The sequence below is a fragment of the Hyperolius riggenbachi genome, chromosome 2 (genome assembly GCF_040937935.1).
Source record: "Hyperolius riggenbachi isolate aHypRig1 chromosome 2, aHypRig1.pri, whole genome shotgun sequence".
Classification (NCBI taxonomy): domain Eukaryota; kingdom Metazoa; phylum Chordata; class Amphibia; order Anura; family Hyperoliidae; genus Hyperolius; species Hyperolius riggenbachi.
The window spans coordinates 34,241,558-34,269,314 of NC_090647.1; the positions used below are offsets into that span (position 1 = coordinate 34,241,558).

Sequence of the window (27,757 nt, forward strand, 5' to 3'; positions counted from 1 at the left end):
GGACGGGCAGGGTGGGTCTTTGTTGCAGGCAAATAGCCATAAAACTATTATATACATAGCACGGGTGTAGCAAGAAATCATGCCCCAAGTTTTGGTTGGGCCCCCCTCAGTAATTGGTGGTGTCCATAAGGACCCACCAATATAAGTAGCAGAGTGCCTCCAATATAGGTAGTCAGATGTGACCCTCCTCCCCCCCCAGTATAGGAAGCCATAACACTGTCCTCGTCTCTGCACCTCTGGGATGGCGGGGTCCATGGGCCTCCACGAGACCTGCTGTGTACCCTCAGTGGCTACGGGCCCCGTAGCAGTTATATGGTGATCCCTACGCCACTGATGCATAGTATTGTAAAAGCCAAACAGTCTGTCGGCGGACTGATAAGGCTGTTTCTGAACGATCCGCCGGGCGGACAGCCTTATCAGTCCGCCGACAGACTATACACACGCTGTACTGTCTGCTGAAAACCCGCCTAGTGGGAGGTGCCGACGGACCCGTCGTTTGCTTCAGTCACACGTGTGTACGAGCCTTAAATCAGAAAGCATCACAAAGCATTTATGCTTGCCTGACTTTGTTCAGGGGACCAGGCAGTGTGAGAGAAGGCTTTGTTTACATTTCTCACTTGATACAATTAAACACAAGATAACATTATGTAAAGTTTTGGAAGCGGCCAGCTCTGCAGCCAGGGAAGCTTCTAAAGCCTGTGTTAACCCTTTGAATGCAGTTCTAGTAAAAAAAAATGCTGGTTGTATATAATATGCTGTAAATAATATTAGAGCAAAGTAGAAATGCTGGGTTTCATTCCGCTTTAATTACGTGCATTGTATGCAGTTTAATTATAACTGGATAATAATGTGGTGATTTCTTACGTGATACTGCTTGCTTTCTGGTTGTTTGTACATGGGACATGAGATCTTTATGATGTTGTTGGCAGCACACACCCATGCACGCCTGTCCTTGCAGACAGCTAATTGCTTTCACTCTTAAAGAGACACTGAAGCGAAAAAAATGATGATATGAATTGGTTGTGTAGTACGGATAATTATTAGAACATTAGTAGCAAAGAAAATATTCTCACATTTTTAATTTCGGTTATATAGTTGTTGTTTTTTTAACATTGCATCATTATCTAATATTTGCAGTTAACACACTACTCAGCATTCTAAATGATTTTACAGAGCAGCCTACTGAACTTTTGAACTCCTTCTCTGCAGAGAAAAAGATACAGTGACTGACAGTTGAGACAGCAAGCTTCAGAAGACAGAGCTCTCTGCGACTTTGAAAGTCGTGGAGCTCAGTGGCTCTTTTGCATAGATAACTGGAGTTTATTAACTCTTCCTGCACTGGAAACAATATTAGACTTGCATCTCTGCTCCTAATGTTTTATTTCTTAGCTGTACTACACATACAAATCATTATCATAATTTTGTTTTTTGCTTCAGTGTCTCTTTTAATCCTTGCGCTAGCTGATGATCACTTTGTCCTCTTCTCTACCCACAGACTGCAATTACCAGCCGAATCAAATGCAGAGTTGTGGCAATAGACCAGAGAGGCCACGGTATGTATAACCACCAGGGGGAGCACTACCTGTAATCACTGTGACATTTTATAGATGGGCAACAGAGCTCTGCATATAATTGTCCTCAGTCCTTTCGAATGTTCCAGTGTCCTCTCTCCCCTCCTCATATTGATCACAGGTGGCGATATCTGTACTGCTGTCAGGTGCAGCTTTGCGGAATGTTAGTTTTATGGAAATTCCAAAGCCTATGAAAATAATACCTGGGCCCATACGCAATTCACTTTTTCTCCCGAGTTTTCTCCTAGGAGATCATTTTTCAGCTTCCATTTAAATTAACGTTTTAGCACTTTGCAACTGAAAAAGTACCAAAAAGTAGGTGAAAAAGTAGTGTCAAAATTATTTGGAGTATTTGTTTGCTTGCTGGGGGTGTGGAAGGCATTTTATTTACAAGTTGTGAAAATATCACCTAGGAGAAAATTAAGGTGAAAAAAATGAATTGCATATGGCCCCTGGTCTCCCAGATTGGTGCAAGAGGAGAATTCTGCATAGCTAAACAGCCTAGGTTAAAGAGACACTGAAGCGAAAAAAAAAATATGATATAATGAATTGGTTGTGTACTTTGAATAATTACTAGAAGATTAGCAGCAAAGAAAATATTCTCATCTTTTTATTTTCAGGTATATAGTGTTTTTTTTCTAACATTGCATCATTCTATAATATGTGCAGATTACACAACACTCAGCATTCAAAATGAGTCTTTCAGAGCAGTCTGTGAACTAATGACCTCTCCTCTAGCATAGAAAAAGTAAACAGTTCAATTACAGTTGAGATAATAAAAGTCAGATAACAGCCCTCTCCACGACTAAAGGTAGCCATACACTGGTCGATTTGCCATTAGATCGACCAGCTGACAGATCCCTATCTGATCGAATCTGATCAGAGAGGGATCGTATGGCTGCCTTTACTGCAAACAGATTGTGAATCGATTTCAGCCTGAAACCGATCACAATCTGTTGAGCTGCTCCTGCCGCCTGTGCCCCCCCCCCCCCGTATACATTACCTGACGCTGGCTCCCGGGCGTCTTCTCCGCGCTGCACGGCTCTGTTCTTGCTCCATCCCGGCGCTTCCTGTGTCACTCCGTGACCAGGAAGTTCAAATAGAGCGCCCTCTATTTGAACTTCCTGGTCACGGAGTGACACAGGAAGCGCCGGGATGGAGCCGGAACAGAACGGTGCAGCGCGGAGAAGATGCCCGGGAGCCAGCTTCAGGTAATGTATACCTGATCGGATCGGCCGCCGCTAGCGACGCGCTCCCTACCCGCGGGCGATCGAGGGTAATTTCCCGCACGCCGTGATCGACGGACCGATCCGATTTCGGGAGGAAATCGGATCGGCGGGTGCGTTTACCGCGAACGATTGGCAGCAGATTCGATCCCAGGATCGAATCTGCTGTCGAAACGGACGCGAATCGGGCCAGTGTATGGCCACCTTTAGTCGGAGAGTTAATGGCTTGTTTACATAGAGATAACAACTGGAGTTTCTTAACTCTTCCTGTCCTGGAAACAATTAGACTGATGTATCTGATCTTAATGTTTTATTTCTTAGCTGTACTACACCTACAAATCATAATATCATCATTTTTTTTTCGCTTCAGTGTCTCTTTAAGCATAACTGGGAGGGCGGGGCTACATTCAGTATACAGCAATATACAGTTAAAGTTTTGATGCCGAAACCAGGAAAATGACCTTTAAAATGTGGAGTCCTGAACAATTTAGTGCCTTTTACAGTATGTCACTACAGGGCCTCTTTAACCTTCGTACAGACGTTAGGCTTGCTTGTGGTCGCCTGGTGTTTGTAGTGCTGTCCTGCATCCTGTACATCTGCCTGTATGGGACGGCAGTTCCCTGCCTGTTGTATTGGGGGATTCTCTGTCTCTGGGGTGAGCAGATCCCAAAGACACAGCAGAAAGGTGATTACACCGGAGACACACCCTGGAAAGGTGTTTACAAATCACAGTAAAGGTGCGTACACACGTTTAGACGTCAAATCCGGCGTGTGCATAAACGGTTGTTCAGCTGATAACGCTGGGTTTGATGGATCCGCCTGGCGGATCAGTCAAATCCAGTCTTATCAGCTGACCGCCCAATTTGACGTCCAAAAGACCGGTCGTTTGGAAAAATCTGACGTGTGTAAGGAGAGGAGCAATAATCAGGCATGACACCATCAAAGCAAATCACAAATAATTAAAGAGGCCCTGTAGTGACATATAGCAGAATGCAGTAAATTATTTAGTATACCCAATCTTACTGTAATTTTCCTGGTTTCAGGATCAGAAACGCTTCCTGTGTTTTTATATTGCTGTATATTAGTATGTAGCTCCGCCCTCAAAGTGCTGCTTAGCATTTTCTGTTTAGCTGTGAGGAATCTCCCCAGAGCATTCTGGGAGACTAGGTGTTATTTTCACTGACTTTGGAATTCTCAAAGCCAGTGAGGCACCTGACAACAGTAAAGATGTCTCCACCTATGATAAACTTCAGTCTGCTGTGTTTTGGATTGTTTTGTCCAGGTGCTATTGTATTCTTCTGCAGTCAGAGGCCCCCTGCTTCTCTTCTCCTTCCCTCTCCGCTACACAGCTCGACTGAATTAAAGTAAACCAGAGGTGAGAGTTACATGGAGGCTGCCATATTTATTTCTTTTTAGCAATACCAGTTGCCTGGCTGTCCTGCTGATCCTCTGCCTCTAATACCTTTAGCCACAGCCCCTGAACAAGGATGCAGCAGATCAGGTGTTTTTGACATTGTCAGATCTGACAAGATTAGCTGCATGCTTGTTTCTGGTGTGATTAAGGGCTGGTTCAGACGGGCGTGTTTGTGGCGTTTAACGCAGCGTTTCAGACGCAGCGTTTTTGGGGATCTACTGCCATCCCATGCAAGTGAATGGGAGCGTTTAGAGCTGGCTTTTGCAGGCTTTCATGAAAGCCTGGCAGTAGATCCCAGCGTTGCGTCTAGTCTCAAAAGCAACATGCTGCTTTCAGAGGCGGTAAACGCGAGGAAACAATAGCAGAGACCAGAACTGCTAGCCTTGAACGCTTTTCAAAAGCCTTCAAAAGCTAGCTTTTAAACGCTGGCGTTTGAACGCAATGCCAAGCAAAAGCTCAGCAGACGCTTGTGTGAACCAGCCCTTAGACACTACTGCAGCCAAATAGACCAGCAGAACTGCCAGGCAATTGGTATTGTTTAAAAGAATACCAATATGGCAGCCTCCATATCACCCTCACCTCGGGGTCACTTTAACCACTTAAGGACCAGCCTATTTTAGCCTGATCTGTGCTGCGTGGGCTCTCCAGCCCACAGCACAGATTAGATTTCAGCCAGGGCGACCAGACTCCCTCCCCCCACCCCACCCCTTTTTTCCCCACTAGGGGGATGTCCTGCTGGGGGGGTCTGATCGCCGCCGGCTGTTTTGGCCTAGTGGGGAGGCTCCTCAAAGCCCCCCTCCGCAGCGATTTCCGCCCTCCCTCTCTTTCCCTCTCTCCCCTCCTTTCCCTGGGCGGCACAGGACGGCGATCCGTCCTGCACCGCCTCTGATAGGCTTCAGCCTATCAGATGCCGGCGATCCCCGGCCAATCAGAGGCCGAGGATCGCCGATCTGCTATACGGCGCTGCTGCAGCGCCGTATGATGTAAACAGCAGGGATTTCTTCCCCGCGTGTTTACATTTAGCCTGCGAGCCGCGATCGGAGGCCCACAGGCTGTTCACGGAGACACCCTCCGTGAACTGACATAAAAAAGGCTGCTCTAACGAGCGGCCTTTTCCATGCAAAACCACTAACGACCTGCCGACGCCCATCGGCGGTAGGCGGGTGTTAAGTGGTTAAGCAATCTCCTCTGCATGTGTATTGCTGAGCAGGCGAACGATGGCTACACACATACAGGCTGTAATGCAATCTTCTTAAAATAGGAGTCCTGAATGCTGGCAAAAGACTCTAAAGCTTGTGATTCCAATCCAATGCAATCAGAATTGTTTAGCTCTCGCATTCGAGAAAATGATTACATTTGTTTGCAAAATGTTGCAATAAATTGTTTGTTTTTTACGTTGTCAGTTTGGTTGGATCGTGCTTTGCATAATCAGTTCCTTCTCATGTTTGTTTGTTTTGCAGGTGAAACTAAAGTCAGAAACACTGAGGATCTCTCTTCAGAAACTATGGCAAAGTGAGTACTGAGCCTCCTCTGTCTACACTCTACAGTGACATAGTTATAGCTGTGATTTCCTACACATGGCATATTATAAAAGTGCTTTAAAGAAAACCTGTAACGAAGAAAACCTCCCCTGGTTGGTACTCACACCAGGTGCGGGAAGCCTCCAGATCCTATCAAGGCTTCCCCCGTCCTTCTGTGTCCCACCGAACGGCAGGGAGGTAAATATCTAACTTCCCGGCTCCAGCGCAGGCGCAGTATCGGCTCTCCACTCGGAGACAGGCGGAAATAGCTGATCACTGTCTGGCCGCTCTACTACGCAGGAGCAAGTCTCCTGCACCTGCGCAGTAGAGTGAACCCAACAAAGATCGGCTATTCCGCCTATTTCCGTGCGGAGAGCCGCAGCAGCGCCCCCGCTGGAGCCAGGAAAGGTAAATATAGCAAGCCTTGTCGAGCCAGGATTGCGGGACGCTTCGGGGGAGCCAGCGCTGGATTGCCTGCAGCTACAGGGGAGGGGGAAGCCTCATTGGGACCCTGAGGCTTCCACCACCCGAGGTGAGTCTAGCCACTTAACCTCCAACTACCTAATACTTGGGGGCTCCTCTAGCTGCTTAATATTGAAAGTACTTCTGGCTACCCAATACTATGACAGGTCAGGGAGAAGTGACAGCTGGGACTGTTAGCACACTTGCGGTGCGGTTCGGAGGTGCTTTGTAGGTTCATGGGGGGCGGAGTCTAGGGCGCCAGGACATCTGTGCCTATAGTCTCCTGTGAGGTAAACCCAGGCCTGCTTGTGGGTGTCCACCGCTGGCTCCGTGCTCCGCCCACATACATGCTCCCCACGCGGTTGCTGGTGTAATGTTAGCATGTGTGTGACATCACTGATTTTCATCCAGTTATAATATAGATTGGATAGTGGATCAGCCACTAGTTGCCTGATATATGGCCACCTTTAGACTTACCTCATTAGTTGGAAGCCTCTCTAGATAGTCCAGCTCCATCTTTCTACAGCCCACTTTTCTAGGCAGGGCTGGTGCTTCCATAGGGAAAAACTGGACAATCTCCTCAGGGCCCTAAGCCAGCTTCCCCCAGCTGTATTGTGGTCCCCGTGCAAAGTTTCTTGTCTTCACTGCCGCTTACTGCATGCCTTCACTTAGTCCGTGGCGCCGTGCGGTGCCATCTTCATCCCCACTGGCCGAGTCTCTGAGAAGAAGCAGATGCTTGGTGGGTGGGGTCTGGGAGAGGGATGTCTGTTGGAAGGTGGGGAGGAGGAGCTGGATGCTGCCTGGGAGCCCTATTGCAACTAGAACCAGCCTGCCCTGGTTCCAGCTGAAGGCTCCTCTTCATTTTCTGGCTGCACTCCCGGCAGCGAATGAGCACAACTGCACTGAGCATGCTCGAGTAAGGTCCGGGCATGCCCAATACAGCTAGGTCCATATTTGTCCGTTCCAGATTGGATGTCCTTTTTTTTGGATGGCGGATGAAAAATGGCCCTTTTGCAGCACGTTTCCAGTAAGTGGAAACGTATCAGCTGTGGGTGGGGGGGCGCCATGCTGGAGGGGGTAGCAGGCAGGAAGGGGGGCAGCGGTGGGGAGGAGGGCTGCCCTCCCCTCCCTCACCTGGGTCCCCCATTCTCTGCTCCCCCTCCAGCTAGTTTCATTAATTAAAGGATTTAAAATCAATGTATTAAAATGTATAAAGCCAACCGGTGAGCGGGGAACTTACTTCCTTGCGTTCCACCGCTCACCGTCACTTCCTGCAATGCTGCAAAGGAAGTTCCCCGCTCACCGCTTGGATATATATATATATATATATATATATATATATACATACATTGATTTTAATGATTTTGATTACTTTCTGTGTCAAAAGCTGCCTGTGAAGAGGGGGATCCGTTTTGGCATTGAATTTCACAACCCCCACCCCCCCCCCCACCCCACGGATACGTTTTTAGAACGAGTGTGAACCTGCTCTACAACAAAGCTGCTCATGCATGGCGTTTTTCCCTCCATACAAGAGTGTTTAGTTCTGCTGGGCATGTGCGACTTACCCTCACGTACCCAGTCCAGATATGCTTGTCTACTGCATTAGCGTGGCCAGAAGAAACCTATTAGACCCTTTTTTGGCGAATAGGTACAACGGGAACAGCAGTAAATTTGGGCAACGCAGACGTTTGGGGGCCCATGTTGATTATGGTTATAAATGAAAATTTGGGTGCCTGATATAGACCTATTGGTTGTGCCGCCCACTATTTGGAGGTGCAGTTTGCATAGCAAGCAGTCCCCACGCCCAAATATCCCATTGTGTCTGCTATTAACATGTGCGCCTATTAGACGCCCAAACTTCCACGCCACCCAATATTTTACGAGTTTACGTCTCGTGGGCTGGCGGGTAGGACGCTTTCACACTGGTGCGTTGTGGCAATTTACCACTATGGCAATTAAAAGTCTAGGAGTGATTTCACATTACCTGTGTTGCGGTGTCGGCGTCCTCCCTGCGCTCCAAATAGGTCCATGCATCCTATTAGTCGTGTTCCAAGCCTCGCTGCCGTCACTTCCTCCTTCAAGCCGGAAGGAGGAAGTGACGGCAGCGAGGCTTGGAACACGACTAATAGGATGCATGGACCTATTTGGAGCGCAGGGAGGACGCTGATTTATGGGTAAATAACCCTTTCATTTTTCATTCCGCGCCGCACACCTGCTATAATTAAAACTAATTTAAATCACGAATAATCACTCGTGATTGAGGTTGGTGATCATCCCTGAATGATGCTGGGTAGCTTCCCTACTCGCTGCACAGTTTTTTGGCAGTTGGACAGAGCAACTGCCACTCACTAAGTGCTTTTGAAAATAAATAAATCCCTGAGAATCCCCCCATGAAGAGATGGACTAGTCCAAAACCTGTCGCTTCTGTCAGATTTCTACTACCTACTGTAAGTGACAGCAACATAGGAGAAAAGTAATATATGGCCCCTTTAAACTAGAGCTGAAGTCCATTAGGAGGAGCCCGTTCGATCCTAGCAGGGTAGCTGGAGACGTTTGTCTGCACTGGTATATTTCTAGGGAAGCCTTCAGTGCTATTCCTGTGGCTTTATGGAGATTCCAGCGGACAGCTGAATACTGCAAGGGCCAGGTTGACCGACTGATGCCTTTCTGTTATCTGTGCATATTAGGAGCCATCTACTAAAGGAAGCGGGCATTAAAGAGACACTGAAGCGAAAAAAAATGATATAATGAATTGGTTGTGTAGTACGGATAATTATTAGAACATTAATAGCAAAAAAATATTCTCATATTTTTATTTTCAGTTATACAGCTTTTGAAAAAAAACAACAAAAAGCACTGCATCATTCTCTAATATTTGCAGTTTACACACTACTCTGCATTCTAAATGTTTTTTTACAGAACAGGCTAGTGAACTTTTGACCTGTCCTGAACTGCTCTCTGCAAAAGAAAAAAACAATACAGATAACAGCCTTCAGAGCTCTCTGCGACTTTGAAAGTTGTGGAGCTCAATGGCTCTTTTGCATAGATAGTTGGAGTTTATTAACTCTTCCTGTACTGGAAACAACATTAGACTTATCTCTCTGCTCCTAATGTTTTATTTATTAGCTGTACTACACATACAAATCATATCATAACTTTTTTTTCGCTTCAGTGTCTCTTTTAAGCAAACTTATATCTCATGTTTTTATTTTCAGTTATTTAGCTTTTTTTTTTAATAACCTTGCATCATTCGGTTGCAGTTTTAAAAGCACACTTTGAAATCAATTGGAAATCTGTGTGTAGTTTGTGGGGATTGGAGCAGAATAATTCCTGTCTGATCTGATAATGATCTTTAGACATACTTTAGTAATTTGAAGGATGGAGTGGATCTTACATGTTTGGTGTCTTGTTGTTTTGTGACCAGGGACATCGGGAATGTGGTGGATGCCTTATATGGAGACTTGCCCCCTCCTATTATGCTGATTGGCCACAGCATGGGCGGAGCCATCGCCGTGCACACCGCAGCCGCCAATCACATAACAAGCTTGCTGGGACTCTGCATGATCGATGTTGTAGAAGGTAAGCAACCCCCCCCCCCCCCCCCCCCCCCGCTGTGTTTTCTCTTTAAAGCGAACCTGAACTCCTCTGCCCTGCTCTAATGCTGGGAATACACCATACAATTTCCCATTAAAGTGATGGGTCGATAGATCATTTCCAACAGGTCAGATCTGATTTCTGATAGATTTACTGATCGATTTTGTATAGAAGTGATCAGAAAATCGATCAAAGAAACGATCGAAATCAGACCGGGTCCGATGAAAATTATCGACACCTCTATCTGTCGGGAAATTGCATGGTGTACTCCCAGCATAAAAGATAAGCAACAGCATAATAACCTTTAAAGAAAAACATTTCTTTCTTACAGCTGATCCAAATCCTGCAATACATTTGCAGTGTGTCTACTTCCTGCTTTCATGGAATCCTGTGTTAACAGATTAGCTACTCTGCCCAGACAGCCAGCTGACACAGCTGCCAAATCAAATTACACTTGTGTTTAGTCCAGGCCCGGATTTACCTCACAGGAGCCTATAGGCACAAATGTCCTGGCACCTTAGACTTCGCCCTTCATGATCCTACTAACCCCCGCCAAACAGCAACGCAAGTGTAAATTTGAGGAAAAATTAAATAAAAAAAATTGTATGGTGTGTGTGTGTGGTCACCTTTTTGGAGGAAACCTCAGCGTTTTATGTGACTCCCCAGACTAATTTGCAGGCAATAGGCTGAACGGGGACTAAAGACTGTCGTAGCGCTGTTCACAAGTTTTGCTCATCTACTAGAGATGTTCAGTGAGATGACAACACTTTTGCCTTGCATGCAAATTTCCTGCAAATTCTATACAGCTTTAAATTGGCTTATCCAATGCACTTGTTGTCGATTTTGACAAATTGGCAGAATAAAGGTGGCCAACTGTACAATTTATATTTCATTTTTTTTACATTTCTTTTCAATTCAAAAATTGCAATCAATTTTTCTGATTGATTGTTACATAAATCTGACCAATGTACCACATGTGTGTTCAATTTGTACCCAATTATGAAAAAAGATTGAAAACTCATGAAACATTGCCTCGATCTGTACATTAATAAATCACAATCTAATAAATCACACCATTCAATTTTCAAAAAAATTGATCAGAAAAATCCACCACTCCTGATCGACTTGTATAGGGAAAAAAAGGGAAATCCGACCGGATTTCTCACTCAAAAAAAAATAAATTCCATTTTTTTGTGACAACCAGTCATTTTTATTGAATTGTAAAATTTGGATAATTTTATTGTAACGTTTGTAGCCACCTTAAAGGACTTACGAGGCGAGCATTGAAAAACAAGGTAAGTACCTCATGTCCATTGTAGTCCTTAGGGCAGACTATAGGTCCGTACAGCGTACACTCCTGATCAAAGGCAACGACGGGTCCTTTGATCAGGCGTGTGTACGGACCTTATCGGCGCCTTCCTTTCAACTGACTGGCGCTCTGATAATCTAATCCACTTTGAATTGCCAGCCCCGACCCTGCCCTGGGTCGCCTTATCAAACGGCGACTAGAATCGCCGCTTTAAAAGTTCCAGTGTCTGTGCACTTCTCTTAGCCTAGTGCGGCTGCGCAGGTATTCTGTGATGTCCGCGGCCGTCCTCGCTCCTATCACTCTGTTGTACGTCATGTGGGCGTGGCCACAAGACCGCCCACATGACATGAATGATGTAAGAGTCAGCAGCGCCCCCTCAGCAGAGACGAGCAGCGCTGAGGGACGCAAGACGTGACTTGTCATATACTTGTGCTGACACTTTTTTTGAAGAGTAAAAAAGTGTCAGCACAAGTAAATGACAAGTCGCGTCTTGCGTCCCTCAGCGCTGCTCGTCTCTGCTGAGGGGGCGCTGCTGACTCTTGCATCATTCGTCATGTGGGCGGTCTTGTGGCCACGCCCACATGACGTACAACAGAGTGATAGGAGCGAGGACGGCCGCAGACATCACAGAATACCTGCGCAGCCGCACTAGGCTAAGAGAAGTGCACAGACACTGGAACTTTTAAAGCGGCGATTCTAGTCGCCGTTTGATAAGGCGACCCGGGGCAGGGTCGGTGCTGGCAATTCAAAGTGGATTAGATTATCAGAGCGCCAGTCAGTTGAAAGGAAGGTGCTGATAGTCTGCCCTAAGGACTACAATGGACATGAGGTACTTAACTTTTTTTTTCAATGCTCGCCTCGTAAGTCCTTTAATGCTTATTAGTGGCTAATGCTTCACACAATTTGTGGAAATCCTAAAAAAAAACCCTAAAGTTTAGAACTTTGTTTCACTTTGCAGGGGGCACTGAAGGGGTTAAGCCTGAGTGTTTCCTGTGTGTGGAGAGCTGCCTAGGCAGAGATCCTGCATTCTATTCACAGGTGCTGATTATAACTAATTAGACACTTTTATTTGGGTAAACAAACACAGAGCAGTGGATTCAGCAACATACAATGGTGTGAAAAACTATTTGCCCCCTTCCTGATTTCTTATTCTTTTGCATGTTTGTCACACTTAAATGTTTCTGCTCATCAAAAACCGTTAACCATTAGTTAAAGATAACATAATTGAACACAAAATGCAGTTTTAAATGATGGTTTTTGTTATTTAGTGAGAAAAAAACCCTCACAACCTACATGGTCCTGTGTGAAAAAGAAATTGCCCCCTGAACCTAAAAACTGGTTGGGCCACCCTTAGCAGCAATAACTGCAATCAAGCGTTTGCGATAACTTGCAACAAGTCTTTTACAGCGCTCTGGAGGAATTTTGGCCCACTCATCTTTGCAGAAATGTTGTAATTCAGCTTTATTTGAGGGTTTTCTAGCATGAACCGCCTTTTTAAGGTCATGCCACAACATCTCAATAGGATTCAGGTCAGGGCTTTGACTAGGCCACTCCAAAGTCTTCATTTTGTTTTTCTTCAGCCATTCAGAGGTGGATTTGCTGGTGTCTTTTGGGTCATTGTCCTGCTGCAGCACCCAAGATCGCTTCAGCTTGAGTTGACGAACAGATGGCCGGACATTCTCCTTCAGGATTTTTTGGTAGACAGTAGAATTCATGGTTCCATCTATCACAGCAAGCCTTCCAGGTCCTGAAGCAGCAAAACAACCCTAGACCATCACACTACCACCACCATATTTTACTGTTGGTATGATGTTCTTTTGATGAAATGCTGTGTTACTTCTACGCCAGATGTAACGGGACACGCACCTTCCAAAAAGTTCAACTTTTGTCTCGGCGGTCCACAAGGTATTTTCCCACAAGTCTTGGCAATCATTGAGATGTTTTTTTTTTTTTAGCAAAATTGAGACGAGCCTTAATGTTCTTTTTGCTTAAAAGTGGTTTGCGCCTTGGATATCTGCCATGCAGTCCGTTTTTGCCCAGTCTCTTTCTTATGGTGGAGTTATGAACACTGACCTTAATTGAGGCAAGTAAGGCCTGCAGTTCTTTAGATGTTGTCCTGGGGTCTTTTGTGGCCTCTCGGATGAGTTTTCTCTGCGCTCTTGGGGTAATTTTGGTCGGCCAGCCACTCCTGGGAAGGTTCATCACTGTTCCATGTTTTTGCCATTTGTGGATAATGGCTCTTACTGTGGTTCGCTGGAGTCCCAAAGCTTTAGAAATGGCTTTATAACCTTTACCAGACTGATAGATCTCAATTACTACTTTTGTTCTCATTTGTTCCTGAATTTTTTGGGATCTTGGCATGATGTCTAGCTTTTGAGGTGCTTTTGGTCTACTTCTCTGTGTCAGATAGCTCCTATTTAAGTGATTTCTTGATTGAAACAGGTGTGGCAGTAATCAGGCCTGGGGTGACTACAGAAATTGAACTCAGGTGTGATAAACCACAGTTACGTTATTTAACAAGGGGGGCAATCACTTTTTCACACAGGGCCATGTAGGTTTTGAGTTTTTTTTCCTCACTAAATAATAAAAACCATCATTTAAAACTGCATTTTGTGTTCAATTATGTTATCTTTGACTAATAGTTAACGGTTTTTGATGAGCAGAAACATTTAAGTGTGACAAACATGCAAAAGAATAAGATATCAGGAAGGAGGCAAATAGTTTTTCACACCACTGTATGTGGAACAAAGACTTTCCATTGTGTGCTGTGCTAGAGTTTCGTTTCTGCTTTACTTAGAAGTTTCTAGTAAGTGACATGAAATTAAAGAGAGTCTGAAACGAGAATAAATCTCGCTTCAGACCTCATAGATAGCAGGGGCACGTGTGCCCCTGCTAAACCGCCGCTAACCCGCGGCTTAACGGGGGTCCCTGATCCCCCAAATCCCCTCGTTTCAGCGGGGGAGCGCTTCCTGGTTGGGGCAGGGCTAACCGCCGCAGCCCTGCCCCACGCGCGTCTGTCAGCACGTATCTCCGCCTCTCCCCCGCCCCTCTCTGTCTTCCTTCACTGAGAGGGGCGGGGGAGAGGCGGCGATGCGCCGCTGATAGACGCGACTGGAGGCAGGGCTGCAGCCGTTAGCCCTGCCTCCAGGAGCGACCAAGTCTGCGACCAAGTGTCGCAGTGGGGGGTTTGGGGGTGAAGGGACCCCCGTTTAGCAGCTCTATAGCGGCGGTTTAGCAGAGGCACACGTGCCCCTGCTAACTATGAGCTCTGAAGCGAGATTTATTCTCGCTTCAGAGTCTCTTTAAATTACAGAAAGCGTACCTGGTGCAGCACTGATTTATTCCTAGCAGTTCTTTTTTTAATGAAGGTGGAATTTCAGTCCGGCATAGGATGAGGACACCTGTGCAGAGCTGTGTGTTTTTATTGGCCGCAGACTGTCTGGCAGAAACATAATTCTCTCTGATCCTGCAGCCCCTTTCACAACAAGGCACATATCTGATCATTGTCCGTTTATCCATTCCACCTGTTTTTCAGGCACAGCCATGGACGCCCTAAACAGCATGCAGAACTTCCTCCGCAGCCGCCCCAAAACCTTCAAATCCCTGGAGAACGCCATTGAATGGAGGTCGGTGACTGATAACTATTCAGGCTGCTGCAAGTGTTTAAGACATTAGTGTGATTTCATTAAAGGGATTGTCCAAGCAAAATAAAAAAAAATGAGTTTCACTTACCTGGGGCTTCTACCAGCCCCATGCAGCCATCCTGTGCCCTCGTAGTCACTCACTGCTGCTCCAGTCCCCCGCTGGCAGCTTTCTGACCTCGGAGGTCAGCAGGACGCATTGCGTACATTTTTACGCATTCCCGCTAGTGCAGGAACATTAATGCGTACATTTTTACGCGTTACTGGTTCAATGCGTAAAAATGTATGCATTGATTCAGTAACGCGTAAAAATGTATGTGTTAATGTTCCTGCACTAGCGGGAATGCGTAAAAATGTACGCAATGCGTCCAGCCGACCTCCGAGGTCGGCAAGCTGCCAGCGGGAGACTGGAGCAGCAGTGAGTGACTACGAGGGCACAGGATGGCTGCATGGGGCTGGTAGAAGTCCCAGGTAAGTGAAACTCATTTTTTTTTATTTTGCTTGAACCTTCCCTTTAAAGCACCACTATTGCGAAAAAAGTAGGCAGTAAAAATCTGACAGAACTGACAGGTTTTTTTTTTTGGGCCAATCCATCTCCTCATGGGGGATTCTCAGGGTTTTCTTTGTTTTCAACAGCATTTCCTGAACAACAGTTGCAAAATCTAAGGGCCCATTTCCACTAGAAGTGGTGCACTGCGCACCGCGAGTATGCTGAAAAACATGCACGGCAATGGAAGAGTTTCCACTGCGTGCATGTTGTCCGGAGCGATCCGAGAATCTGCAACATGCAGCAGATTCTCGCACAGCCACAGCCGCGTCCCATCCCTTCTGGAGATGCGGAAGTGATGCGTAGCTGCATCGCATCACTTTTGCCCATGGAAAAAGGCCCTAACTGAAAAAATAGTGTGCAAGTGAGTAGGGAGGCTGGCTGGTATCTTACTATTTTGGCAGTTAAACTGCTGTTCAGTAAATGCTGTTGAAAACGCAGAAAACCCTGAGAATCCCCCATGAGGAGATTGACTGGCCCAAAACCTGTCGTTGCTGTCAGATTTGAACTGCCTACTTTTTTCACGATAGTGATACTTTAAAGGATACCTGAAGTGACATGATGAGATAGACATGTGTATGTACAGTGCCTAGCGCACAAATAACTAGGCTGTGTTCCTTTTTTTTCTTTCTTTGCCTGAAAGCGTTAAATATCAGGTATGCGTAAGTGGCTGACTCAGTCCTGAGTCAGACAGGAAGCGACTACAGTGTGACCCTCACTGATAAGAAATCCCAACTATAAAACACTTTCCTAGCAGAAAATGGCTGAGAGCAGGAAAGAGATAAATAGGGTCAATAGTTCATAAACTTTAGCTCTGGCATACTTCAATGAATGTGTCATTGAACCAACAAAAATAAACCCGTTAAAACTTAAAAAGTAGATTTAAACATAAAATAAAACTGTGGAATATCTTAAAAAGTAATTTTTAGGGGAAGGAAGATACTGTACAATTGTTTATTTCATTAGCTTATCTTCGCTGGGTGTCCTTTAAAGCTCTTTTGTCCTGCTATAACTGATCTTATGTGGCCGACAGCTTCCCTTTTGGCAGACTAGCATTCCAATAATCCCCATCCATAATGCAACCATTGGAACCCTATTTTAAGCATACTTGAAGTGAACCCGAGGCAGCAGGGAAACAAGTTAGTTACCTAGATAGAGGGAAGCCACCGGATAGCCCAGAGACTTGTGTCCTCTTTTTCCCCACAGACCCCAACACATCGAACAAGCCTATCTGATAGGTTTACTGGCCATGCTCCCCGCCGTGTACGAGCGTAATAATGCACCTGCACGGTTGCTAGTCTACTGTAGGGGACTCAGCAGAAAACCTCATAGGGAAATTTATTTAACGGGATTGGGTGACAGCACCCTTTCGAACCTTTAGGTTTCCAATAGGTTGTAGTGTGGTATGCCTTCTTAAAGGGAAGGTTCAGGGAGGGTGGAGAAAAAATAAAAATCAATTTCCACTTACCTGGGGCAGTACAGCCCGGAGGACGTCCGATGACGTCAGAGCGCCGGCGTGGGACGCAGAAGTGCCAGGCCTTGGAGCGCAGAAGAGCCCGACCTGGCAGCCGGCCTGGCCAGGTCGGGTCGGCCACCGGAGACCACCGGGAGCCTGCGGAGCGGCGGCGCGGGCACCTCCTGCCTGCCACGGGCTGGAGGAAGCCCCAGGTAAGTGGAAATTGATTTTTATTTTTTCTCCACCCTCCCTGAACCTTCCCTTTAAAGAGAATCTGTAACAACAACAAAAAAAGCTCACCTCGGGAGGGGGAAGCCTCAGGGTCCCAATGAGGTTTCCCCCTCCCCTGTAGCTGCAGGCAATCCAGCGCTGGCTCCCCCGAAGTGTCCCGGAATCCTCCCTCAACAAGCCTGAAAAGCGTTGATTTATTTACCTTTCCTGTCTCCAGCGGGTGGCGCTGTTGCTGCTCTCTGCACGGAGAGAGGTGAAAATCGATCTCTGTCTGGTCCTCTCTACTACACAGGAGCAGGAGACTTGCGCCTTCCCAGTAGAGCAGCCCAAAAGCGATAGGCTATTTCCGCCTATCCCCGAGCGGAGAGCAGATACTGCGCCTGCGCTGGAGCCGGGAACGTAAATATTTACATCCCCGTTGTTCGGGGAGCTTTATCGCTGCCGCCGTGGGACCAAGGAGGACTGGGGAAGCCTAGATAGGATCCGAATGCTTCCCCCACCCCAGGTGAGTACCCCCCCTCGAGGGGGATGCTAGCCTGGCTTTCAGGGGCGTAAAGAGATAATTTGCATATTCAGTAGTGGTGCATTGTGGGTAACCACAGATATTCACTTAAAGCTGAATTATTGTAAATTCCTTCGGTTTTAAGAAGGCAAACCAAACTAAGCATTGCTTTTTAGTAGGAGGGCTTGTTGGTCTTTTTTAGTCCCCTATACTCTCTTTGTGGTTTTGGGTCACCCTGAGCTGCTTGGTTACAGTGCATTAGGTTGTAGTAAACTATGCCCACATTACTATGGTCAACTGTTCCCTATGAGGATTCCAGCTGGGTCCCTTAACCACTTAATTCTATCTGGACAGATATTTCCGTATGAAAGACCGACGCTGTCAACGAGACGGCTCTGTCTTTCATAAATCCCCTTCTGCCCCAACCACGCTTTTCTTCGCTTGCAGAGTATTACTACACATGCAGAAGTAAGCTCTGAGGGCATCTTGTGGCCAAATACTAAAATTACATCTGGAAATAAAAATTTCCAGATAATGAAATTTTTTTACTGTTAAAATTAGTCCCTTACCTCCCACACTCCCCAACAGCTACACAACATTTGTTTTGTAAAAATAAATAAATAAAAAAATTGTTACCTTAGGGACTGAACTTTTTAAATATGTATGTAGTAAGGTATATTACTGTTATTTTTTAAAATGATGGGCTTGTAATAAGTGATGGACGCAAAACTGAAAAAATGCACCTTTATTTCCAAATAAAATATCGGCGCCATACATTGTGATAGGGACATAATTTAATCGGTGTAATAAATGGGCAGATAAAATACATGGGTTTTAATTACAGTAGCATGTATTAATTTCAAACTATAATGGCCGAAAACTGAGAGAGAATTATTATTTTTTTTCCATTTCTTTCTTCATCTGTTAAAAGGGATTTAGAATAAAATAATTCTTAGCAAAATGTACTACCCAAAAAAAGCCTAAATGGTGGCGGATAAAACAAGATATACGGTAGATAATTTCAGTATGATAAGTAGTGATGAAGTTATTGGTGAATGAATGGGAGGTGAAAGATGCTTGGATGCATAAGGTGAAACATCACTGAAGGCTGATGTGGTTAAAGTAGACTAGCGCCCCTGCACAAATACAACCACACTTGCGCGGCTTGCCCACAAGCGACTCTGCGCAGGCTCCACCGTACTTGCACAGGTGCAGTAGGGCTGCGCTCGTACAGGAAAGGGTGTGCAGGCGTGAACTAAAAGAGGGTATTCCTGGTGACTGCTCCGGTACTATCCATGTGCTCCACTGCTGTAGCTCCTTGGTATCACTCTCCACTGTTTATGAGATGGGAGTGATTATTGCATCTGCTGCATAGATACCCTCACCATGCATAACTAGGAGCTGGCCGATCCATTCTTCCTGAATGTGTTTTTGCGGTAAAATTAGGGAATGAATTGATGCAACGCATTTTACTTCCTGCTTTGTGGAAGCTTATGATCCAGCAACGCAAAACTGACATACGATTCTAGGTATTCTTTTGTTGTTGCCATGGTTTTTCAACAACTTTTCTAGAAAGAAAGTAAAATACACTATTTTATGGAGCTGCATTACAGCACGACCTGTATAGTGATCATATACGTTATACAGATTTTTGTGCTACAGTGGGGTTACCCTCTCCTTTGTTCCCCTTTCTGTAGTGTGAAGAGCGGTCAGATCAGGAATCTGGACTCGGCCCGGGTCTCCATGGCTGGACAGGTCAAGCAGTGAGTACATAGCTGTGATGTGAGTCCAGAGGTCAGGGCTTTCCTGAATTGTACTCACCATGTCCTCTATCTGCCCCACAGATGTGAGGAAACCTCCAGCCCTGAAGGGCCCAAAGCCATTGTAGAAGGCATCATCGAAGAAGAGGAGGAGGACGAGGAAGAGAACGGAGGACAGACCATTAACAAGAGGAAGAAGGAAGACGATACAGAGGTGAGGAGGATTCTGGGATATTCCTTTTTACAGCTGTCTGCATGTCAGCTATCAGTTTTCTCTGAGTGGAAGAATGAAAATGATGAAAGTAGAACAGGGACCGGGGTGAATGTATTCCTTACAGTGATGTTGAATTTGAACACTGTTTTTAAAGCAATGCTGAAGCTACCTTGGGGGGGGCGGTGGCACATACTCGCCCTGGTGTCTAGAGGCCCCCTCCTTCCCCTATATCAGTGATGGCTAACCTTGGCACTCCAGCTGTGGTAGAACTACAAGTCCCATGAGACATTGCAATATTCTGACAGCTCTAAGCATAACTCGGGGAGGCAGAGGCATGATGGGATTTGTAGCTTTGTCACTGCTGGAGTGCCAAAGTTAGCCATCACTGGCCATTATGGTTTGAGTTGATGCAAATTTTTATGCAGCTTGAAAATGAACCAATCAAATACTGCTGAGGTAAAATTTCGATTGGTCCATTTTCAAGCTGCATACATTTGCATCAACTCGAAGTTATTTGCCTCTACTTGACCATCACTATTCCCTAGTAACTAGTGCCCCCCCCCCCCCTGCAGTTCCCTCGTTTCTAGTGGTTTCCTCTGCCCTAATTGCTTCCCTGGTGTTCTAGGGCTTATCCTCCAATATGGCTTCTCTGGTGGTCTGGAGTGGGCCAAACATAATGAAAAGTAGGGAAACCACTTGAGGGCCAAATCTGATGGCTCTGATGGCCAGATTTGGCCCACGGGCCGGAGTTTGACATGTATGCTATAGAATTCCACATTCGGGGCTGCGAGTGCTTCTGGTGCCTTCCAAGGATCTCAGCAGGCATATGTAATCCGGTTAGTTGAATACCTGCAATGGGGAGACAGATCTGGATAGGATTTGTTTCCTAGATATTAGTTATACTGCGTTTTAGCTTATTTTGTTTCCTTTTTTTCCTTTTTTTGTTTTTATTTTTATTTATTTTTCTTTCTTTTCATTTCCATCAATTTTAGACCAAGAAGGAGCGTCCATATACCTGGAGAATCGAGCTGTCCAAAACGGAGAAATACTGGGATGGCTGGTTCCGGGGCCTCTCCAACCTCTTCCTCAGCTGTTCAATCCCCAAACAGCTGCTCCTGGCAGGTGAGGCTCCCCTACTCCAGTGTGCGCATGGTACAGTCCACATCTCGCCAGCCTGTCAAAAGTGATTCTGCATAAATATTGGGGCGAAAAGTGGCAACATTTATTGCTATTGATTTAATGCTAAGTGGTTGTGTGTTGTCTCTTTAGGTGTCGACAGACTGGATAAAGACCTCACAATAGGACAGATGCAGGGTAAGAAATGAACGGATGCCATCATCTACATGCCATTGTCGCAGAGGGTTTCACTTTTTAATTTTTGGGGGGAAATCTTTAAAGAGACACTGAAGCGAATAAAAAAAATGATTTGTATGTGTAGTACAGCTAAGAAATAAAACATTAGGAGCAGAGACATAAGTCTAATATTGTTTGTAGTACTGGAAGAGTTAAGAAACTCCAGTTGTTATCTGTGCAAAAGAGCCATTGAGCTCCACGACTTTCAAAGTCGTGGAGAGCTCTGTCTTCTGAAGCTTGTTATCTCAAGTGTCAGTTCAAAAGTTCACTAGCCTGCTCTGTAAAATCATTTAGAATGCTGAGTAGTGTGTAAACTGCAAATATTAGAGAATGATGCAATGTTATAAAATTATGCAGTTATGAAAAAAAAAGCTGCATAACTGAAAATAAAAGTGTGAGAATATTTTCTTGGCTACTGATGTTCTAGTAATTATCTGTACTACACAACAAATTCATTATGTCGTAATTCTTTTCCGCTTCAGTGTCTCTTTGAAGTGAACCAGGGACGAAGCACCCTTATGTATTTTACCATATATATCAGTGGGAACATTAGAGAAAACACCTATCCTGCTCTCTGTTTCATTCTTCACTGCTCAGCCTGCTTGTTACAGCCCTGATAAAATCCCTGACTGAGCATTCAGTCTGGCTTTGCTGAGGAATCATTATAGCTGAGTATCTCTTCTGTGATGTCTTTTCAAGCCCCAGCCTGCCCCCTTCTGGCTCTGCTCAGGAATCATTATAGCTGAGTCATTATAGCAAAGCCAGACTGAATGCTCAGACAGGTGTTTTTATCAGGGCTGATAACAAGCAGGCTGAGCAGTGCAGAAGGAAACAGAAAGCAAGGTAGGTGTTTTCTCTAATGTTCCCACTGATATATATGGTAAAATGCATGAGGATGCTTCGTCTCTGGTTCACTTTAAGGCCCCTTTTACACATACAGGGTAAACCTGTGTTGCGTTACCCTGGTTTATTGCAAGGGGGCACAAAAGCAATGTATGTCTATGGAGTCTGTTACGGTTCAGCGTGGAAGCTTCAGATCTGACACAAGGACTGCAGCGGTACCGCACGCACAGCGTTTAAAGGGGATCTGAAGTGAAAATAAACTTATGAGATAATGAATTCTATGTGTAGTACAGCTAAGAAATAGAACGTTAGTAGCACAGATATGCGTCTCATATGGTTTCCAGTACAGGAAGAGTTAAACTTCAGTTATTATCTATGCAAAAGAGCTTCTCTGAGCTCTCCAACCAAGCTTGGTCAGCTACAGTGCTGTTTTCTGACGCACTTATCCCAACCATGTCTCTCACTGTTCCTTGTTATATTAAAGAGAACCTGAGTTGGGTTCTAAGAATGCTATCAACACACAGAGGCTGGGTCTGCATATAATGCCCAACCTCTGTTGCTATACTGCTGCCCCCCTCTCTGCCGCTCCCCCGCCTCTTCCATAGCGCCGCTCCCCGCCTGCGTCCCTTCCCTCCCCGCTGATTGGAGGGAAGGGACGCATGCGGGGACCAACGCTATGGAGGAGGCGGGGAGCGTCGAGACTGACACATAGGTAAACAGCCGGCCGCAACACGCTGTGTCGCTAGATCGGCGTTTGATTTATGGGGGCAAGCAGAGGGTGGGAGGCAGCAATATAGCAACAGAGGCTGCGCAGTACATGCAGACCCAGCCTCTGTGTGCTAATAGGATTCTTAGAACCCACCTCTGGTTCTCTTTAAAGAGAATCTGTACTCTAAAATTCTTACAATAAAAAGCATACCATTCTATTCATTATGTTCTCCTGGGCCCCTCTGTGCTGTTTCTGCCACTCCCTGCTGCAATCCTGGCTTGTAATTGCCAGTTTTAGGCAGTGTTTACAAACAAAAATCATGGCTGCTGACAGCATGTGATAGGCTCAGAGGAGCTCAGTCTGTGACTCACACAGAGCCTGCAGGGGGCGTGGAGAGGGTGTGTATAGCTTCTGCCTATCACAGCAGAGCAGCACATCCCTGCCTGAGCCCGATAAAGCCAGCAAGGGAGAGAAAAATATAGATTAGATAACAGAGATAATACAGCCACTGTGCAACTAGGAAAGGCTGCAGTAAGACAGACTACATTACAACAGGTATAGGAACTTATAAGATAGAAGAAATAAGGCTGAACATTTTGTTTGAGTCTCTTTAAGGTTTTACTGCAGATAAGTTCAAAGGGTCATTAGCTCTGCTCTGTTTCATCATTTAAAATACAAAGTGTATTTAGTTAACTGCAAATATTAGAGAATGATGCAGTGTTATCAAAAAAAGCTTTATAACTGAAAATAAAAATGAGACTCTTATCTTTGCTACTAATGTTCTATTGATTATCTATACTATACAATTCATTATATCATAATATTTTTTTGGTGGCCCTTTAAGTCGGAACACTGCTGAATACGCTACTACCCTGTCTCAGCTGTCAATTCTGTAATGTGTTGGTTGTGGCCTTGGCCCACCTGGCTGTATCTGGCCAAATTCTGTCTCCCACAAAGTAACATTATGTGACCCAACCCTATGCAGCTTAACCACTTAAGGATCGGGGCTGCTTTCCCAGATCTGTGCTGCGTGGGCTCTCCAGCCCGCAGCACAGATCATGATTGAGGCAGGGCGATCGGACTTCCCCCCCCCCCCCCCCCCTTTTTTTTCCCCACTGGGGGATGTCCTGCTGGGGGGTCTAATCGCCGCCGCTCTGTGCGGGGGGGGGGGGGGGGGGGCTCCTCAAAGCCCCCCTCAGCAGCTATTCCCAGCCTCCCTGTCCTTTCCTCCCTCCCCTCCTTCCAATGGGCGGCACAGGACGGTGATCCGTCCTGCGCCGCCTCTGATAGGCTTCAGCCTATCAGATGCCGGCGATCCCCGGGCCAATCAGAGGCCGGGGATCGCCGATCTCCTTTACGGCGCTGCTGCGCAGCAGCCCCGTATGATGTAAACACAGGGGATTTCTTCCCTGCGTGTTTACATTTAGCCTGCGAGCCGCGATCGGAGGCTCGCAGGCTGTTCACGGAGACACCCTCGAGCGGCCGTTTCCATGGACATCCAGAAAAGACCAGCCGCCGCCTATTGGCGTTAGCTGGTCGTTATTAATTAATGTGCGTGTGTGAGCCAGAAGCACTGGAGGATGATGGTCTTGGCTCTTGGCACAAAAACACACCTCCATCAAGGACGCAGGCAACATCCACCACCTTACAAGAAGGCAGTGTGTGTGTAGTAGGAGTGACGGGCAGGGCAATGCCGTACAGCCAGCACTAGCACTTCTGACAGATGATTGGTTTAGGACTCCATTCACTCTTGTCCTCGTGCTTCCTCCATTTGTTGCTCATCAGATCTGTTTCTCCCTTGCAGGAAAATTCCAGATGCAGGTCCTCCCGCAGTGCGGCCATGCTGTGCATGAAGATGCTCCTGATAAAGTAAGAGACCAGCTGAGGAGCGCCCGGCTGTCCTGTAATGTCAGGTGTGGCTGTGGCCCTCCGTCCGTGCCACGTCTTCTGACCATAGTGACTTGCTGGCCTTAGTTTAGTTTAAAACCCATTTGAATGTTTTCCTTTTCGCTCCCTCCCTCACTCGCATCCATTTACCTAACTCTATGAAAGACCCCCAGGGAATAGGAGTGAAGAATAGATTTATTAACATGCATTTTAAAGAGGCTCCATAGTGACAAATGTTTACCGTAATTATCCCGTTTTCAACATCAGAACATTTCCTATATCTACATACTGCTGTATATTGGTATTTAGCTCCGCCTTCCCAGTGATGCATAGCCTAGGCTGTTTAGCAATGCGGATTTCTCCACTCAGAGCATTCTGGGAGACGGGGTTCATTTTTTGCTGGCTTTAGAATTCTCAGTAAACAAACATTCTGCAGAGATGCACCTGACAGGACTAAAGATGTCGCCACCTGTAATAAATGTCACAACAGCCTCTCTTTGTTATGTAACATTGTTTATATTTTTGGAATAGTATATTCCATTTCCCCTTGCTAGATGTAGCTAGTTAGGGTATCCCAACTGTCACTCCCTGCTCAGCAGCCATTTTCTAGATCATTTAGTTATAGATTGGAGTCAGTTGGTGAGGTAATGCTGTATGTACTTGCCAATCGCATCGTCTTTTTACCTGTGGAAATGCTCTAAAAACATCCCTGTATGCTTTAAATGCAAGTGAAGGTACTTCGGATTCTACTTGGAGTCTTAGGCCCCGTTTACACTTAATCACTTGCTCACAGTTATAACTGAAAGAACTGATTTTCAAAGTAATGCCCATGTTTTCCTATGGCACCTTTCACACTTAAAGAAAACCTGAACTGAAAATTAAAAGTCAAAATAACCATACACAAGTCATACTTACCTCCCGTGTAGTCTACCGCTCAATCTCTTTCTCCTCTCCTGTGTCCTGTTTGTCCACTGTGATTAACCTCCCTGGTGGTAAGCCCGAGCTGAGCTCGGGCTATGCCGCGCAGGAGGATTTCTCCGGCTCTATTGGGGCGATTCGCCCCATTTAAAGTGCTGTGCGTGCAGCCAGCACTTTGCTAGCCGTGCGCACAGCTTGATCGCCGCCGCATTGCGGCGATCGCCCGCATGCAGCGGCGAAAGAGGGCCCCCACCGCCAGAGCCCTGCGCTGCCCGGACCAATGAGTTCCGGGCAGCGCTATGGGCTGGATCGGGTGCGCCTGACGTCAGGACGTCATTCCGATCGTCGCCATGGCGACAGGAGAAGCCAAACAGGGGAACGCGTTATATACGCGCTCCCCTGTTTGCTATTAGTGCCGGCGACAATCGCACTAGAGGGACACATGCGCCCTCTAGTGGTGTTTCATGTAGCTACCACTCTAGTAGCTTTACATGAAACAAAATAAAATAAAAATAAAAAGATTTTTGCCCATTTGGAAAAAAAAATTAACCGCCAGGGAGGTTAATGGAATTCTCTGTCCTCCATTTTAAAAAATGGCCATTACCCCATAACAGCTTCCTGGTCAGCACACTGTTAAACTGTAACATCGCCCACTCGAGCCATAGGGAAACATGGACATTACCAGGCACATCAGTTGTCCTCTCCGCTATAACTGACATAAACTGATATATAACTGATATATTTCAGTTCTGACAAAATATTGTCAGAACTGGAAGGGATCATTGTCAAAAGAAAATGGTGAGCTTCTGAGAGGAACTGGTGGCAAGGTAACTATGTAATGTTCATTTGCTGCTACGTCATGTGTTTATTTTAAATAATTTTACTCAGTACAGGTTCCCTTTGAAGGGAACCTGAACTGAGTAAAATTATTTAAAATAAGAACGTGATGTAGCTGCAAATGAATATTACGTACTAACCTCACCGTCGGTTCCTCTCAGAAGCTCACCATTTACTTTTTACAGTGATCCCTTCCAGTTCTGACAACATTTTGTCAGAACTTAAACATACCAGTCGCTGTCAGTTATATATCAGCAGCTGTCAGTTACAACTGAATGTGCAAGGTAATGTCCATGTTTCCCTATGGCTCAAGTGGTCAATCTTACAGTTTAATAGTGTGCTGACCAGGAAGCTGTTATGGGGTAATGGCCATTTTCAAGATGATGGAGGACAGAGAATGTCATTGATCACAGTGGACAAACATGATGCAGGAGAGGAGAAATAGATTGAGGAGTAGACTACACAGGAGGTAAGTATGGCGTGTTTATGTTTATTTTGACTTTAAATTTTCAGTTCAGGTTCTCTTTAAAGAGAAACCGTGACTAAGAATTGAACTTCATCCCAATCAGTAGCTGATACCCCCTTTTACATGAGAAATCTATTCCTTTTCTCAAACGGATCATCAGGGGGCGCTGTATGGCTGATATTGTGGTGAAACCCCTCCCACAGTGATGTCAGGACCATGGTCCTGGCAGTTTCCTGTCTGTAAACCTCGTTGCATTGTGGGAAATACCTTTTTACAGCTGTTTCCAACTGCCAAAAAAGCAAGCAGCAGCTACTTCCACTGACATCACCTGCCAGCAGTAAAAATGTCACCATGTAATAAATGTCAGAATGTAAATCAGGGAGAGGAAAGATTTTACAATGGGCAAACACGGACTAAATCATTTATACATAATTATTGGAAAAATGAAGCACTATTTTTATTACATTATTTTCTCTGGAGTTCCTCTTTAACGCATTTTAACTGAAATCTTTTTCACAATGCACTGCTATAGAGAAGAAAAAAACTGTGTACTAACTAAGTGTAAACGGGGTTTTATTTAATCGAGAAAAACTGCCTGTGGAGGTTTCTGAATCAGTGTGGAGACATATTGCTATACAGACTGGCTCTTCTGGAGTACGCCGCACACATAAAGCGGGAATCAAAACAGAACAGTGAGGAAACTATGTATTGGCCAGTATAGCCCTTTCATGGAAAGACTTCTTGTAGGAATCCATGCCTTGTAGGAAAGCAATCCATCACTGGGATTGGTACTTATGTAGCAGGTTATGTGGAATGCCCACCATTGGACCCCATTACCGTTACCATTTCTCTCCTCTTCTGTAGGTTGCTGAAGCCGTCGCCACCTTCTTGGTCCGCCATCGATTTGCAGAACCTGTTGGAGGCTTTCAATGGTATTTTTTTTCTCCACTTGCTTTTGTAGTTGTCTTATGTAAGAGTCAGGCATGTGGGAGGGAGGGGGTTAGTATTGCGCATACACTGTTTATGCACGTTGCTATGGTAATGCTCTTACGCTATTGACGCAACAAGCGTTACTAGGTTCAGTACAGGCCAGTAACATTGCCGTGTGGTGTGCAGTGTTATACCGGTAGGCCTTTTCTGCATGATCCCCAATGTCCGCTGCAGATCTGGCATACCGGATCTTTAGTGATTCCCAATGTTGAACAAGCAAGGATCATCGTTCTCCACTCTCCCCCCACCTGTAGGGGAGCAAGGGACATATAGGGGTTTATTCACTAAGACAAATATCATGCCTTAT

The 27,757-nt window shown here is 45.7% G+C and overlaps 1 protein-coding gene across 3 annotated transcripts in view; it reads left to right on the top strand.

Moving 5' to 3' along the window:
* The window catches only part of PPME1 (protein phosphatase methylesterase 1), a 45,583-nt gene that overhangs the window by 14,581 nt on the left and 3,245 nt on the right, over positions 1-27,757 (top strand). For all 3 annotated transcript variants that reach the window (XM_068264687.1, XM_068264685.1, XM_068264686.1), the window contains exons 5-14: positions 1,496-1,553; positions 5,672-5,723; positions 9,618-9,772; positions 14,632-14,722; positions 19,171-19,236; positions 19,318-19,447; positions 20,440-20,569; positions 20,717-20,761; positions 24,157-24,221; positions 27,325-27,392. In XM_068264687.1, coding sequence (XP_068120788.1) covers positions 1,496-1,553; positions 5,672-5,723; positions 9,618-9,772; positions 14,632-14,722; positions 19,171-19,236; positions 19,318-19,447; positions 20,440-20,569; positions 20,717-20,761; positions 24,157-24,221; positions 27,325-27,392 — 860 coding nt within the window. The remainder of the gene's footprint in view (positions 1-1,495; positions 1,554-5,671; positions 5,724-9,617; positions 9,773-14,631; positions 14,723-19,170; positions 19,237-19,317; positions 19,448-20,439; positions 20,570-20,716; positions 20,762-24,156; positions 24,222-27,324; positions 27,393-27,757) is intronic.